We start from the raw sequence: 16,361 nt of genomic DNA, 5'->3' as shown, positions 1-16,361 counted from the left end.
ACACAATTTTATAAGGCAGAGCTGTGAAAATAAAAAATAATTTTTTTCCCCCACAAAAATAAATTTTTTAGCCCCAATTTTTTATTTTTCCAAGGGTAACAGGAGAAATTAGACCCCCAAAATTGTTGTACAATTTTTCCTGAGTATGTTTATGCCCCATATGTTTGGGTAAACCACTGTTTGAATGCACATCAGGGCTCGGAAGGGAGGGAGCACCATTTGACTTTTTGAATGCAAGATTGGCTGGAATCAATGGTGGCGCCATGTCGTGATTGGAGACCCCCTGATGTGCCTAAACAGTGGAAACCCCTCAATTCTAACTCCAACACTAACCCCAACACACCCCTAACCCTAATCCCAACTCTAGCCATAACCCTAATCACAATCCTAACCCCAACACACCCCTAACCACAACCCTAACCCTAATCCCAACCCTAACCCTAACCCCAACACACAAGCCTAACCCTAACCCCAACACACCCCTAACCCTAATCTTAACCCTAATTCCAACCCTAACCCCAACCCTAACTCTAGTTCCAGCCCTAACCCTAAGGCTATGTGCCCACGTTGCGGATTCGTGTGTGGATTTTTCCGCACAGTTTTTGAAAAATCCGCAGTTTTACTTGCGGATTTACCGTGGATTTCCAGTGTTTTTTGTGCAGATTCCTATTGAGGAACAGGTGTAAAACGCTGCGGATTCCACGCAAAGAATTGACATGCTGCAGAAAATACAACGCAGCATTTCCGCATGGTATTTTCCGCACCATGGGCACAGCGGATTTAGTTTCCCATAGGTCTACATGGTACTGTAAACGTGATGGAAAACGGCCACGAATCCGCAGCGGCCAATCCGCTGCGGATCCACAGCCAAATCCGCACCATGTGCACATAGCCTAATTCTAACCCTAATTGCAACCCAATCCCAATTCTAACCCTAACCCTAGCTGAAAAATAGAAATAAATATATTTTATTTATTTCATTATTTTCCCTACCTATGGGGTTGATAAGGGGGGGCTTTATTTACTATTTTTATTATTTTGATCACTGTGATATAATCTATCACAGTGATCAAAATGTACCTGGAACGAATCTGCCGGCCGAATCTGCGGGCGCACTGCGCATGCGCCTGCCATTTTGGAAGATGGCGGCGCCATCGCTGAAGACGGACGGACACCAGGACTTGGTAAGTATGGGGGGTGGGATCGGACAGCGGGGGGCAGGCGGAGGGGAGAGGAGGGCAACGGAGCACAGAACGGAGGGGAGGAAAGACTGACAGCGGCGGCAGATTGCCGCTGTCAGTCGGTGGAGGGGTCAGATCACGGTCTCCAGCCATGGCCGATGATATTACAGCATCGGCCATGGCTGGATTGGAATATTTCACCAAGTTTCATAGGTGAAATATTACAAATTGCTCTGATTGGCTGTTGCACTTTCAACAGCCAATCAGAGCAATCGTAGCCACGTGAGGGCAAAGCCACCTCCCCAGGCTGAAGTTCCACTCCCCCTGTCCCTGCAGATTGGCTGAAATTGGAGTTAACCCTTTCACCCGATCTGCAGGGACGCGATCCCTCCATGACGCCACATAGGCATCACAGGTCGGATTGGCACAGACTTTCATGACGCCTACATGGCGTCACATGTCGGGAAGGGGTTAAACTAGTTTTCTAACTAATAAAGCAATCATATAAAAGATATAGATAGAAAGATATTAGATAGCTAATAGATATGGCAGCTCTAATGAGTGTTGTCGTCACTATCTGGAGCTTTACTTCTATTGAGAGTTGCGAAGGCAGATTGGGGGAATGTGGACTACGTCGAAGCTTCATGGGAACATTTTTTGGTAATAAATTGGTGAACGATGGACAGTCTCTTGTTTTTATTTATGTAGTTTTATGTTTATCGCAATCGTTGGTAACTGCAGATCTTGGGATTTTTTTTCGACTTTTTTACAATAAATTGGTGAACGAGGGATAGTGTGGGGGAGTCTTTATTTGAACAAAGTATTTTTTCTGTGTGTGCGCTTTTAGTTTTGATTACTGTGTTAGTAATGGGGGTGTCTGATAGACACCTCTCAATTACTAACCCAAGGCCTTGATGACAGCTGTGAATTGTCAATTAAAGATGCCATCAACTACAACTAATATTACCCAAGAAATTGAGGAGTGCAGAAGACAGGGGTTCAAACGGAGGCCGTGTGAGCCCTTTGAGGATTATATTTAAGTCCCAAGGAGGGACAACAGTCTGCCTTCTGGGATGAGATCTGAGGGCTGAAGACATGAATCTCTTATTCCAACGGTGGTTGGCCAAATCCTGATCGAACATAGAGCTTAGGGCGGAAACTTGAACCTTCAGAGTGCTAGGTTTAAGGCCAAGATCTAGCCCTTTCTGTAAGAAATCAACACTTGCGGAATATTTGGATGGAATGGATCAGGCAGATTCGGGAGACAGAAGGATGAAAACTTCTTCCATACCTTACTATATATAGCATTTGTAACTGGCTTGCTAGATCTCTGTAGGGTAGAAATTACTGTGCCTGAAAGCCCTCTAGCTCTTAGCACCTGGGCCTCAGTAACCGGGCAGCTAGATTCAATATTTGAGGTACTGGATGAAGGGGTCCTTGAACAAGAAGTTTGGCTTCCACCTGTAGGTGAACTGAGCCGTCTATATGCAGCTCGACAATGAGATTGAACCAACTTCTCTTCGGCCACACTGGGGCCAACAGGATGGTTGGGACCCGATCCTCTTGGATCTTCCAAAGAGTCCTCGCCAACATTGGGATTGGCGGAAAGGTGTAGGCCAACCAAAAGCTCCATTTCTGAGCAAAGGCATCCACTGCCCTGGCGTGGTCCCTGGGCTTCGACCTGGGTGTTTTGACCTGAGGCCAGTAAGTCGATTTCGGGTAGGCCCCACTTGTTTACCAACATCTGGAAGACCCTTTTGTTCAGGCTCCATTCCCCTGGTTGTATGCCCTGCCGGCTCAGGAAACGTGCCTGAAAACTGGAGGATCCCTTTAGATGGACCGCCGTCCGGGAAAGAAGGTGTTTTTTGGCCCAACAGAATATTCGGCCTGAAATGCCCCTTAAGCTATTGAACCTTGAGCTCCCCGGATGTTTGAGGTGGGCTACTGCAGCCATGTTGTCTGAATAAATTCGGACATGACATCCGGAGACTAGATTGCTTGCAGCCAGGAGAGCCTCCTCCATTGCTTTCAGTTCCCTGAAGTTGGAGGATTTGCTGCTTATTCTCTGATCTCAGAGACCCTGGAAAAGGAGTGCGAGATATTATGGCACCCCAGCCTCATTTGCTGGCATCGGATGTTATTGTAACCAGGGGGGATTGTGACCAATTCACACCTCTGCAAAGGTTTCTGGGGCTCAACCACCATGCTAGAGAGGCCCTTGCATGTCCTGGAGTGTGTACTCTCTTGTTTAGAAACTGGGACTCCCGTTCCACGTCTTGAGGATGTGGCCTTGGAGAACTCTGGAGTGGGCCTGTGCCCAGGACACGGACTGAATGTAGGCAGTCATGGAGCCTAGTACTGACATGGCTTCCCGAAGAGTAGGGGACCTTTGTTTCCTGAAACTTGTGATTTTTGCCATTATAGTCAGGCAATGGTCTTCTGGAAGAAACGACTTCTGCTTCCCAGACTCTAACAGAACCCCCAGAATCTTCCTTGTTTTGGAGGGCTGAAGCTGGGACTTCTTCAGATTTGGCAACCACCCCAGCGATCGCAGGATATCGAGTGTTTTTGATATGTGGTTTCTGAGAATCGGAGCAGAGGAACCTACAATTAGCAAATCGTCCAGATAAGGAACTATGCAGACTCCTTGTTTCCGGATATATGAAACGGCCTCTCACATTTTGGAAAAAACTCTCGGCACCGAAGAGATGCCAAAGGGGAGCATGTTGAACTGAAAGTGCTTCACCTGCTGATTTTGCTGTACCACAAACCTCAGGTATTTCCTGTGTCGAGGATGAACTGGGACATGGAAGTAGGCATCTTTGAGATCTATAGTTGCCATGAAGAAATGTGGGCCTATCAGGGGAATGGCCAACTTCACAGATTCCATCTTGAAGCTGTGATAGAAGATGTGCTGATTGAGGTTTTTTAGGTTTATACTAATGCGTGCCTCCCTGAAGGTTTCTTCACTAAAAAAAAAAAAAAAAAAAAAAGACGGGAGTAGTGGCCTGTTCCCCATTGCTGCAGAGGTACTGGGGAGATTTCTTTTGACCTTAGGAGATCCTGGAGACCTGTCATCAGAATGGTTTGGGCTCCCGAAGATGGAAGGGAGGTGACCCTCAGAACCCGAGGAGGGGAGGACTCGAACTCTTTCAGCATGCCCCTCTTTATGATATTGAGGACCCACTGGAAGTTGGAAATGGCCTGCCAATGGTGGAAAAAGTTTGTGAGCCTCCCCACCACTGGGTTGGAGTCATTGCTTATCCTGCCGGGGCTGCTGCTGGGGGACAAGGATGTTTTTCCCCCTTCCTTTTGCCTAACTCCATCCTCCAGTTTTACCATTTCCCTTTGTCTGTGGGGTCTGGGACTGGGAGGCACGAAAAAAATGCTTCTTGGGAGGGTTTTTGTTCAGGAAGGGCTTTTTTCCAGTCAGTGGCTTCCTCTAAAATTTCATCAAGAGCAGGGCCAAACACATTCGCCTTTAAAGGGGATTGAACATAATTTAACTTTTGAGGCGACATCCCTGCTCCACATTTTGAGCCAAAGCGCTCTTCTGGCTGAGTTAGATTTGAACTAGGGACCTGGAGGCAATTCAGATTGATTCCATAGATGTATCAGCCAGAAAGCCTGTAGCTCTTTGGAGAATAGGAAGAGAATCCAATAGCATCCCCCTTGAGGTACCCTGGGATATATGATGCTCCAACTCTTCAAGCAATCGGAAGAGAGCTCTGGCTACACAGGTGGAGGTTATTTTAGATTTTAACGCAGAGGTGGACGTTTCCCAGGATTTCTTCAGCAGACTCGCTATTTTTCTATCCATAGCATCTTTCAATTGTGAAGAATCCTTAAAGGGGAGTGCGTTTTTTTTAGCCATTCTAGCCACCTGAAGGTCCATCTTAGGAATCTCCTAAGCAGGGGAATTACCATCCAAGGGAAACCTATGTTTCAACTCTGAGGTGGTGGAAAGGCATTTCTCTGGGAGCTCCCATTCCTGAGCTATCAGATCCAGAATGTAGAACGTATAGCGCTCACCAACTCTTCTATATACTCTGAGGTGAAAAAATATTTTCTAGCCTCTGAAATCCTGGGGGATGTAGATTCTTTCCATTTTTCAGAGGATGAGGGATAAGAGTGTTCGGACTCGTAATCAGAGTCCACCCCCTCAATTTTCCATTTTTTAGAGGTAGATGGCCCTGGAAAGAGTGGTGGCGGAGGAGGGGTAAAGGCGGTAAAGGAGGAATGAACCTCCTGCTTGACCAGGGTACGTATATCCTCGATGAGAGAGGGCTGTTCCGCTCTGACCACTTTGTCTGTGCACACTTGACAAAGCTTCTTCTCCCATAGCGAGGGAAGCTTACTATTGCAGATAGCACATTTGAGAGGTTTTTTGGCAGGGGTATTATGGGCAGACTTGTCTCCCTAAAAAAGAGGGAGAGTAGTGCAAGTAGAGGGACGTCTATACTGCAAAGGCCCCTAGCCTAGGACCCACCCCATATCCAACTTAGAGGAGCAGCGCTGGGTTCTGCAGGAGCAGGGCAGGAAGCACCAACCATACTGAGGGCATCAGTCTTACCTGGAAGGTGTCTTCAGGCAGGTTTAAATAGTTATAAACCCTGTCCCCAGAGCGATTGGCTTTTCCCCTCCTCCTCCCCGGGTCCAAGAGCAGGCTTCAGCGTACTTTCAAGTACTCCGCACGCCGTTCAGCAGTCCGGGTGCACGGCACCGGAAGTGCATGCGTTCCAGAGTGGAACACAAGGCCCGGAAGTGTTGCGCCTCCACTTCCGGGAAGCCGAACACCGCGCAAGTGAGGAGGAAAGGACCGGAGAGCTTCAGGAGGCCTCTGGTCGGTGATCACCGGCCAGCTTTACCCCCGTGTGGGGACGCAGGTGGGCCGGGAAGGTCCCAAGGCCACAGCTGGTGACGGGAGCAGATCGGAGGAGGAGGGACGAACCCACGACCACCACTGTCCGGTTTAGCAAAAGAAGGTACGCTGTAGTCACTGGCCCTACAGCATACAACAACCTCTCCATGCCCCATGGGGGACAGGAAAGACACTGGCGAATAGGAGGTGGGAGGGGCTTTTAACCTCTTGTGCTTCCTGTCCCCCATTAGGGTGTGGAGACAACCTCCCATGCTGTCGTGGAAGGTGACTATAGAAAAATTGCAGATGAGCACTTGCCTGAATTATATGCTGTATTATATGTGTGAGCGAGCCCTAAGTGGTTGCCCAAGCTTAGATATAGTTTTTAGGTTGCCAATGTCCATGTGACGATATCACAGCATGTCTCCTAATCTGTTCACTATTGTAAAATAAATCCATTCACTCCATTATAAAATTCGGTGCACAAAAGTATAACTTTGAACCTGCTGTATATTTAGTGACAATTATGAGATTAGATGATATGATCTTCATAAAAATATATTTCCAAACATAAAACTCACCACTATGGAGTGAATGGCTCCAATTCGAGCACAAGCCAGCATTGCGACAACAAGCTCTATCACCATGGGCATATATATGGACACACGGTCTCCTTTTTTAACACCTGCGGAAACAAATGTTAGTTTGTTTTAATGTGTTATGGATACATAAAAAACGACCGTGGTAAGAGTCCATGTGTTATTACAGTAACATTAAGCAAGCATGGCTAAATGACCGTATACCTTGACTACGTAGAACATTGGCAAACTGGCACACCTTCTTCAAGAGCTCTGCGTAAGTGATGGACGTAGAGTCTCCTGGTTCATTCCCTTCCCTTAAAAAAATAAAATCAAAAGACGAAAGACAGAAATGATCAATTTAAAGTGACAGTAACTGGCCTAACAGCAAAAGAAAAAAAATCCCTCCGACTCCCCCCCCCCCCCCAAAAAAAAAAAAAGGTATACAGTAGATTACGCACATAATTCAATCATGACAATATATAATGTAATTCTTAGTCACGCCATCTAGTATATCTATATATATGAGGCATTACTCGCTAATCCCGCCCCCTGCACAGTAGCTCCGCCCCCCACCACATTACCACACACAATCCCACCCCCACCAGATTACCACACACAATCCCGCCCCCCACATTACCACACACAATCCCGCCCCCACCACATTACCACACACAATCCCGCCTCCCACCCCATTACCGCACACAATCCCGCCTCCCACCCCATTACCGCACACAATCCCGCCCCCACCACATTACCGCACACAATCCCGCCCCCACCACATTACCACACACAATCCCACCCCCCACCCCATTACCACACACAATCCCGCCCCCACATTACCACACACAATCCCGCCCTCCACCACATTACCACACACAATCCCACCCTCCCAGCCCATTACCACAGATAATCCCACCCCCACCACATTACCACATATAATCCCGCCCCCAACATTACCATACACAATCCCGCCCCCCACCACATTACCACACAATCCCGCCCCCCACCACATCACCACACATAATCCCGCCCCCACATCACCATACATAATACCGCCCCCCACATCACCACACACAATCCCGCCCCCCACATCACCACACAATCCCGCCCCCCACATCACCACACATAATCCCGTCCCCCCACATTACCACACATAATGCCGCCCCCCACCACATTACCACACACAATCCCACCCTCCCAGCCCATTACCACAGATAATCCCGCCCCCACATTACCATACACAATCCCGCCCCCCACCACATTACCACACACAATCCCACCCCCACCACATTACCACACAATCCCGCCCCCCCACATTACCACATATAATCCTGCCCCCACGACATTACCACACATAATCCCGCCCCCTCACCATATCACCACACATAATCCGGCCCCCCACCACATTACCACACATAATCCCGCCCCCACCACATTACCACACACAATCCCGCCCCCCCACATTACCACATATAATCCTGCCCCCACGACATTACCACACATAATCCCGCCCCTCCACCACATCACCACACATAATCCCGCCCCCACATCACTACACATGATCCCGCCCCCACCACATTACCACACATAATCCCGCCCCTTACCACATCACCACACATAATCCCGCCCCCACCACATCACCATACATAATACCGCCCCCCACATCACCACACACAATCCTGCCCCCCACATCACCACACATAATCCCGTCCCCCCACCACATTACCACACATAATGCCGCCCCCACCACATTACCACAGATAATCCCACCCCCACCACATTACTACACATAATCCCGCCCCACCACATTACCACACATAATCCGGCCCCCCACCACATTACCACACAATCCCGCCCCCCACCACATTACCACACATAATCCCGCCCCTCCACCACATCACCACACATAATCCCGCCCCCCACCACATTACCACACATAATCCCGCCCTCCACCACATTACCACACAATCCCTCCCCCCACCACACATAATCCCACCCCCACCACATCACTACACATGATCCCGCCCCCACCACATTACCAAACATAATCCCGCCCCTCACATCACCACACATAATCCCGCCCCCCACCACATTACCACACAAACCTGCCCCCCCACCCCATTACCACACAAACCTGCCCCCCAACCCCATTACCACACACAATCCCGCCCCACCACATTACCACACACAATCCCTTCCCCCAGCACATCACCAGACATAATCCCGCCCCCCACCACATCACCACACATAATCCCGCCCCCACATCACCACACATAATCCCGCCCCCCACCACATCACCACAAATAATCCCACCCCCCACATCACCACACATAATCCCGCCCCCACATCACCACACATAATCCCGCCCCCCAACCCCATTACCACACACAATCCCGCCCTCCACCACATTACCACAAATAATCCCACCCCCACCACATTACTACACATAATCCCGCCCCACCACATTACCACAAATAATCCCACCCCCACCACATTACTACACATAATCCCGCCCCACCACATTACCACACATAATCCGGCCCCCCACCACATTACCACACAATCCCGCCCCCCACCACATTACCACACATAATCCCGCCCCCCACCACATTACCACACAATCCCGCCCCCCACCACATTACCACACATAATCCCGCCCCCCACCGCATCACCACACAATCACGCCCCCCCACCGCATCACCACACATAATCATGCCCCCCACCGCATCACCATACATAATCCCGCCCCCCACCGCATTACTACACATAATCCCGCCCCTCACATCACCACACATAATCCCACCCCCCACATTACCACACATAAACCTGCCCCCCACCCCATTACCACACACAATCCCGCCCCCCACATTACCACACATAATCCCCCTCCCACCCCATTACCATACATAATCCCGCCCCCCCACATTACCACATACAATCCCATCCCCCAGCACATCAGACGTAATCCCGCCCCCCACCCATTACCATACATAATCCCGCCCCCCCACCCAATTACCACACATAATCCCGCCCCCCACCACATCACCACACATAATCCCGCCCCCCACCACATCACCACACATAATCCCGCCCCCACCACATCACCACACATAATCCCACCCCCCACCACACATAATCCCGCCCCCCACCACATCACCACACATAATCCCACCCCCCAACATAACCACATAATCCCGCCCCCCATCACATTACCGCACATAATGACGCCCCCCACATTACTACATAATCCCGCCCCCCCCCACATTACCACATAATCCCGCCTCCCACCACATTACCACAGATAATCCCGCCCCCACCACATTACCACACATAATCCCGCCCTCCCACATTACTACACATAATCCTGCCCCCCCACCACATTACCACAGATAATCCCGCCCCCCCACCACATTACCACAGATAATCCCGCCCCCCACCATATTACCACTATTAATCCCGCCCCCCACCACATTACCACACATAATCCCGCCCCCCACTACATCGCCACACATATTCCCGCCCCCCACCACATTACCACACATAATCCCGCCCCCCACCACATCACCACACATAATCACGCCCCCCACCACATTACTACACAATCCTGCCCCCCACCATATTACCACTATTAATCCCGCCCCCCCACCACATTACCACTATTAATCCCGCCCCCCCACCACATCGCCACACAATCCCGCCCCTTATTACATTACCACACCCACCACATCGCCACACAATCCTGCCCCTTATTACATTACCACACATATTCCCGCCCCCCACCACATCGCCACACATAATCCCGCCCCCCACATCACCACACATAATCCCGCCCCCACCACATTATCACACATAATCCCGCCCCATTACCACACATAATCCTGCCCCCCGCCACATTACCACACATAATCCCGCCACATTACCACACATAATCCCGCCCCCCACCACATTACCACACAATCACGCCCCCACATTACCACACATAATCCCGCCCCCCACATCACCACAGATAATCCCTCCATCACAATACCACACATAATCCCGCCCCCCACCACATCACCACAGATAATCCCTCCACAATACCACACATAATCCTGCCCCCCACCACATTACCACAGATAATCCCACCCCCCACCACACAATCCCGTCCCCACATTACCCCACAAAATCCCGCCCCCACCACATCACCACAGATAATCCCACCCCCCACCACATTACCACAATTATTGTTATTAACTTCATTTTAAGGTAATTTACCACCTGCGTAAGTGCTATTGAATGTTGTCATTATTTACTTTAGTTTAATCACCAGCAGCGTTAATTAGATAGCAATGAGCGTGCCGAGCGTTAGCTGGCTGGAAACAGCTAGTACATACATATATACACATATACATACATACATACACAGTACAGACCAAAAGTCTGATCTAACGGTTGTTTGAACTACAGTTACAAGTAGCCTAATCTTCAGACAAGCGAGTCTTAAGGCCCCGTCACACATAGCGAGATCGCTAGCGAGATCGCTGCTGAGTCACAAGTTTTGTGACGCAACAGCAACCTCAGTAGCGATCTCGCTATGTGTGACACGTACCAGCGATCAGGCCCCTGCTGCGAGATCGCTGGTCGTGTCGGAATGGCCTGGACCTTTTTTTGGTCGTTGAGGTCCCGCTGACATCGCTGAATCGGTGTGTGTGACACCGATCCAGCGATGTCTTCACTGGTAACCAGGGTAAACATCGGGTTACTAAGCGCAGGGCCGCGCTTAGTAACCCGATGCTTACCCTGGTTACCAGCGTAAATGTTAAAAAAAACAAACAGTACATACTCACGTCACCGCTGCGCTCTGCTCTCACTGTACGGCGGCACTCAGTCAGAGCAGGAAGCAGAGGGCAAGGGACCTGACGGACATCAGATGGTGAGTATGTACGGTTTGTTTTTTTTGGTAACCAGGGTAAACATCGGGTTACTAAGCGCGGCCCTGCGCTTAGTAACCCGATGTTTACCCTGGTTACCCGGGTGCTGCAGGGGGACTTCGGCATCGTTGAAGACAGTTTCAACGATGCCGAAGTCGTTCCCCTGATCGTTGGTCGCTGGAGAGAGCTGTCTGTGTGACAGCTCCCCAGCAACCACACAGCGACTTACCAACGATCACGGCCAGGTCGTATCGCTATGTGTGACGGGGCCTTTAACTATTTATCTAGGCCATTTATACATTTGCTCCACTCCTTTATTTATTTTTGTCACATCACTGATGATAAAAGCCACTTGTTATTTACATGACTGTTCATCTTGGCTATATCCCATTTAGATGACCTAAAGCAATATAGGACTCCAATATTTATTCATCTTCCTATGAGACCATAGGGTCCCTACACTAGGGGTACTTTGTGTGAAAAACTGTGTGTGTGATTTTTGTGTATTTTTCAGTGTTTAGTATGTTAAGGGTGCATTAGGGTCTTCAGGGCTACCAACGATGAGCAAGGGCGCCATCACGTCTACAACCAGGGTGCCAACCTTCGCTGACAGGTAGGGCGATTTCTTAGGGCTCTTCTAGGGAGAGATTAGCCTTTCATAGTAGGTTATAATACTTTTTCCCTGTTGGCCCATACTTTTGCACCATTTTTAAGCAAAAATTGATTTTTAAAATCTATATCAATAAAAGTCAATTCGTAGAGGTCTATTTTTCTTTTGGTTCTAAACAAGGGATGACATTAACAATGAGATGGAGGGGGCAGTTGCCTAGCTGATACTCCAGAGACTGTTCATAGCTTGTTCTCCACCACAACTACATCATGATCGTTACCCAGCGCTATTGCCTCGAGCTACCAGAAACCAGAAGCCACACAGCATAATCTTGCAAGTTGGGGACCCTTGCACTAGGATACAGGTCACACGATATTTATTAATTGTTCATATAATAACTATTACTTTATTATAACTGTAAATTAAAGGGAATCTGTCACCTAATTTTGGGCCTATAAGCTGCGGCCACCGCCATCAAGGGCTTATCTACAGCATCCTGTAATGCTGTAGATAATCTCCCGATGTAACCTGAAACATAAGAAAAACACGTTAGATTATACTCACCCAGGGGTGGTCCCGCTGCGGTCCGGTCCGATGGGTGTCGCAGGTCCGGCGCCTCACATCTTCCTACGATGTCGTCCTCTTCTTTGCTTCCTGTCGCGGCTCCTGTGCAGGCATACTTTATCTGACCTGATGAGGGCAGAGCAAAGTACTGCAGTGCTCAGGCGCCGGGAAAGGCCAGAGAGGCCCGGCGCCTGCGCATTGCAGTACTTTACGCTGCCCTCATCAGGTCAGATAAAGTACACCTGTGCAGGAGCCGCGACAGGAAGCAAAGAAGAGGACGACATCATATGAAGATGGGAGGCGCCAGACCCGGACCTGCGACGCATATCGGACCAGACCGTGACCACCCCTGGGTGAGTATAATCTAACTTGTTTTTCTTATCTTTCAGGTTACATCGGGGGCTTATCTACAGCATTAGAGAATTCTGTAGATAAGCCCCTGATGGCGGTGGCCGAAGCTTATAGGCCCAAAATTAGGTGACAGATTCTTTTTAATTACCGTATAACGCTGAAAGGAATTCTATCAAGCACTAATGAGTCTAAAAAGATGGCACACTTGAAGGCCTTTAAAGGAATCGGTCACCAGATTTTCACCTGAGAACAGCATGATACAGAGGCGGAGACCGACGATTTCAGGGATGTATCATTTAACCCCTTCATGACCCAGCCTATTTTGACCTTAATGACCTGGCCGTTTTTTGCAATTCTGACCAGTGTCCCTTTATGAGGTAATAACTCAGGAACGCTTCAACAGATCCTAGCGGTTCTGAGATTGTTTTTTCGCGACATATTGGGCTTCATGTTAGTGGTAAATTTAGGTCGATAATTTCTGAGTTTATTTGTGAAAAAAACGGAAATTTGGCAAAACTTTTGAAAATTTCGCAATTTTCACATTATGAATTTTTATTCAGTTAAACCAGAGAGTTATGTGACACAAAATAGTTAATAAATAACATTTCCCACATGTCTACTTTACATCAGCACAATTTTGGAAACAAAATTTTTTTTTGCTAGGAAGTTATAAGGGTTAAAATTTGACCAGTGATTTCTCATTTTTACAACAAAATTTACAAAACCATTTTTTTTAGGGACCACCTCACATTTGAAGTCAGTTTGAGGGTTCTATATGGCTGAAAATACCCAAAAGTGACACCATTCTAAAAACTGCACCCCTCAAGGTGCTCAAAACCACATTCAAGAAGTTTATTAACCCTTCAGGTGTTTCACAGCAGCAGAAGCAACATGGAAGGAAAAAATGAACATTTAACTTTTTAGTCACAAAAATGATCTTTTAGAAACAATTTTTTTATTTTCCCAAGGGTAAAAGGAGAAACTGGACAACGAACGTTGTTGTCCAATTTGTCCTGAGTACGCTGATACCTCATATGTGGGGGTAAACCACTGTTTGGGCGCACGGCAGGGCTCGGAAGGGAAGGAGCGCCATTTGACTTTTTGAATGAAAAATTGGCTCCAATCTTTAGCAGACACCATGTTGCGTTTGGAGAGCTCCCGTGTGCCTAAACATTGGAGCTCCCCCACAAGTGACCCCATTTTGGAAACTAGACCCCCCAAGGAACTTATCTAGAAGCATAGTAAGCACTTTAAACCCCCAGGTGCTTCACAAATTGATCTGTAAAAATGAAAAAGTACTTTTTTTTCACAAAAAAATTATTTTAGCCTCAATTTTTTCATTTTCACATGGGCAACAGGATAAAATGGACCCTACAATTTGTTGGGCAATTTCTCCTGAGTACACAGATACCTCACATGTGGGAATAAACCACTGTTTGCTCACATGGTAAGGCTCGGAAGGGAAGGAGCGCCATTTGACTTTTTGAATGAAAAATTATCTCCATCGTTAGCGGACACCATGTCGCGTTTGGAGAGCCCCTGTGTGCCTAAACATTGGAGCTCCCCTACAAGTGACCCCATTTTGGAAACTAGACCTCCAAAGGAACTAATCTAGATGTGTGGTGAGCAGTTTGAACCCCCAAGTGCTTCACAGAAGTTTATAACGCAGAGCCATGAAAATAAAAAATAATTTCTCTTTTCTCAAAAATGATTTTTTAGCCCACAATTTTTTATTTTCCCAAGGGTAACAGGAGAAATTGGACCGCAAAAGTTGTTGTCCAGTTTCTCCTGAGTACGTTGATACCCCATATGTGGGGGAAAACCACTGTTTAGGCACATGCCGGGGCTCGGAAGGGAAGTAGTGACGTTTTGGAATGCAGACTTTGATGGAATGGTCTGCGGGCATCATGTTACGTTTGCAGAGCCCCCGATGTGCCTAAACAGTAGAAACCCCCCACAAGTGACCCCATTTTGGAAACTAGACCCCCCAAAGAACTTATCTAGATATGTGGTGAGCACTTTGAACCCCCAAGTGCTTCACAGAAGTTCACAACGCAGAGCCGTGAAAATAAAAAATCATTTTTCTTTCCTCAAAAATGATGTTTTAGCAAGCAATTTTTTATTTTCACAAGGGTAACAGAAGAAATTGGACCCCAATAGTTGTTGCCCAGTTTGTCCTGAGTACACGGATACCCCATATGTGGGGGTAAACCACTGTTTGGGCACAAGTCGGGGCTCGGAAGGGAGGTAGTGACGTTTTGAAATGCAGGCTTTGATGGAGTGGTCTGCGGGCATCACATTCCATTTGCAGAGCCCCTGATGTGCCTAAACAGTAGAAACCCCCCACAAGTGACCCCATTTTGGAAACTAGACCCCCCAAGGAACTTGCGTAGAGGTGTAGTGAGCACTTAGAACCCCCAAGTGCTTCATAGAAGTTTACAACGCAGAGCCGTGAAAATAAAAAATAATTTTTCATTCCTCTAAAATTATGTTTTAGCAAGCAATTTTTTATTTTCACAAGGGTAACAGGAGAAATTGGACCCCAATAATTGTTGCCCAGTTTGTCCTGAGTATGCTGGTACCCCATATGTGGGGGGTAAACCACTGTTTGGGCGCACGTCGGGGCTCGGAAGGGAGGGAGCACCATTTGACTTTTTGAACACAAGATTGGCTGGAATCAATGGTGGCGCCATGTTGCGTTTGGAGACCCCTGATGTGCCTAAACAGTGGAAACCCCTCAATTCTAATGCCAACACTAACCCCGACACACCCCTAACCTTAATCCCAACTCTAGCCATAACCCTAATCACAACCCTAACCCCAACACACCCCTAACCACAACCCTAACCCTAATCCCAACCCTAACCCCAACCCCAACTTTAACCCCAACACACCCCTAACCCTAACCATAACCCTAACGACAAGCCTATTCTTAACCCTATTTCCAACCCTAGCCCTAATTCCAACCCTAACTCTAATTCCAACCCTAAGGCTATGTGCCCACGTTGCGGATTCGTGTGAGATTTTTCTGCACCATTTTTGAAAAATCCGCAGGTAAAAGGCACTGCGTTTTACCTGCGGATTTACCGCGGATTTCCAGTGTTTTTTATGCGGATTTCACCTGCGGATTCCTATTGAGGAACAGGTGTAAAACGCTGCGAAATCCGCACAAAGAATTGACATGCTGCGGAAAATACAACGCATTTCCGCGCAGTATTTTCCGCACCATGGGCACAGCGGATTTGGTTTTCCATAGGTTTACATGGTACTGTAAACCTGATGGAACACTGCTACGAATCCGCA

The 16,361-nt window shown here is 48.2% G+C and overlaps 1 protein-coding gene across 1 annotated transcript in view; it reads right to left on the bottom strand.

The window, feature by feature from the left end:
• ACSS2 (acyl-CoA synthetase short chain family member 2) overlaps positions 1 to 16,361 on the bottom strand; it is a 141,604-nt gene that overhangs the window by 68,565 nt on the left and 56,678 nt on the right. The window contains exons 3-4 of the mRNA XM_077251866.1: positions 6,846 to 6,937; positions 6,624 to 6,727 (exon numbers count right to left, since the gene is read on the bottom strand). Of these exons, the coding sequence (XP_077107981.1) occupies positions 6,624 to 6,727; positions 6,846 to 6,937 (196 nt within the window). The remainder of the gene's footprint in view (positions 1 to 6,623; positions 6,728 to 6,845; positions 6,938 to 16,361) is intronic.

This window comes from Ranitomeya variabilis, chromosome 4 (genome assembly GCF_051348905.1).
Source record: "Ranitomeya variabilis isolate aRanVar5 chromosome 4, aRanVar5.hap1, whole genome shotgun sequence".
In the NCBI taxonomy this organism is placed as follows: domain Eukaryota; kingdom Metazoa; phylum Chordata; class Amphibia; order Anura; family Dendrobatidae; genus Ranitomeya; species Ranitomeya variabilis.
Note: the sequence above shows the minus strand (reverse complement) of the source record. Positions and strands in the feature narration are given on the sequence as shown.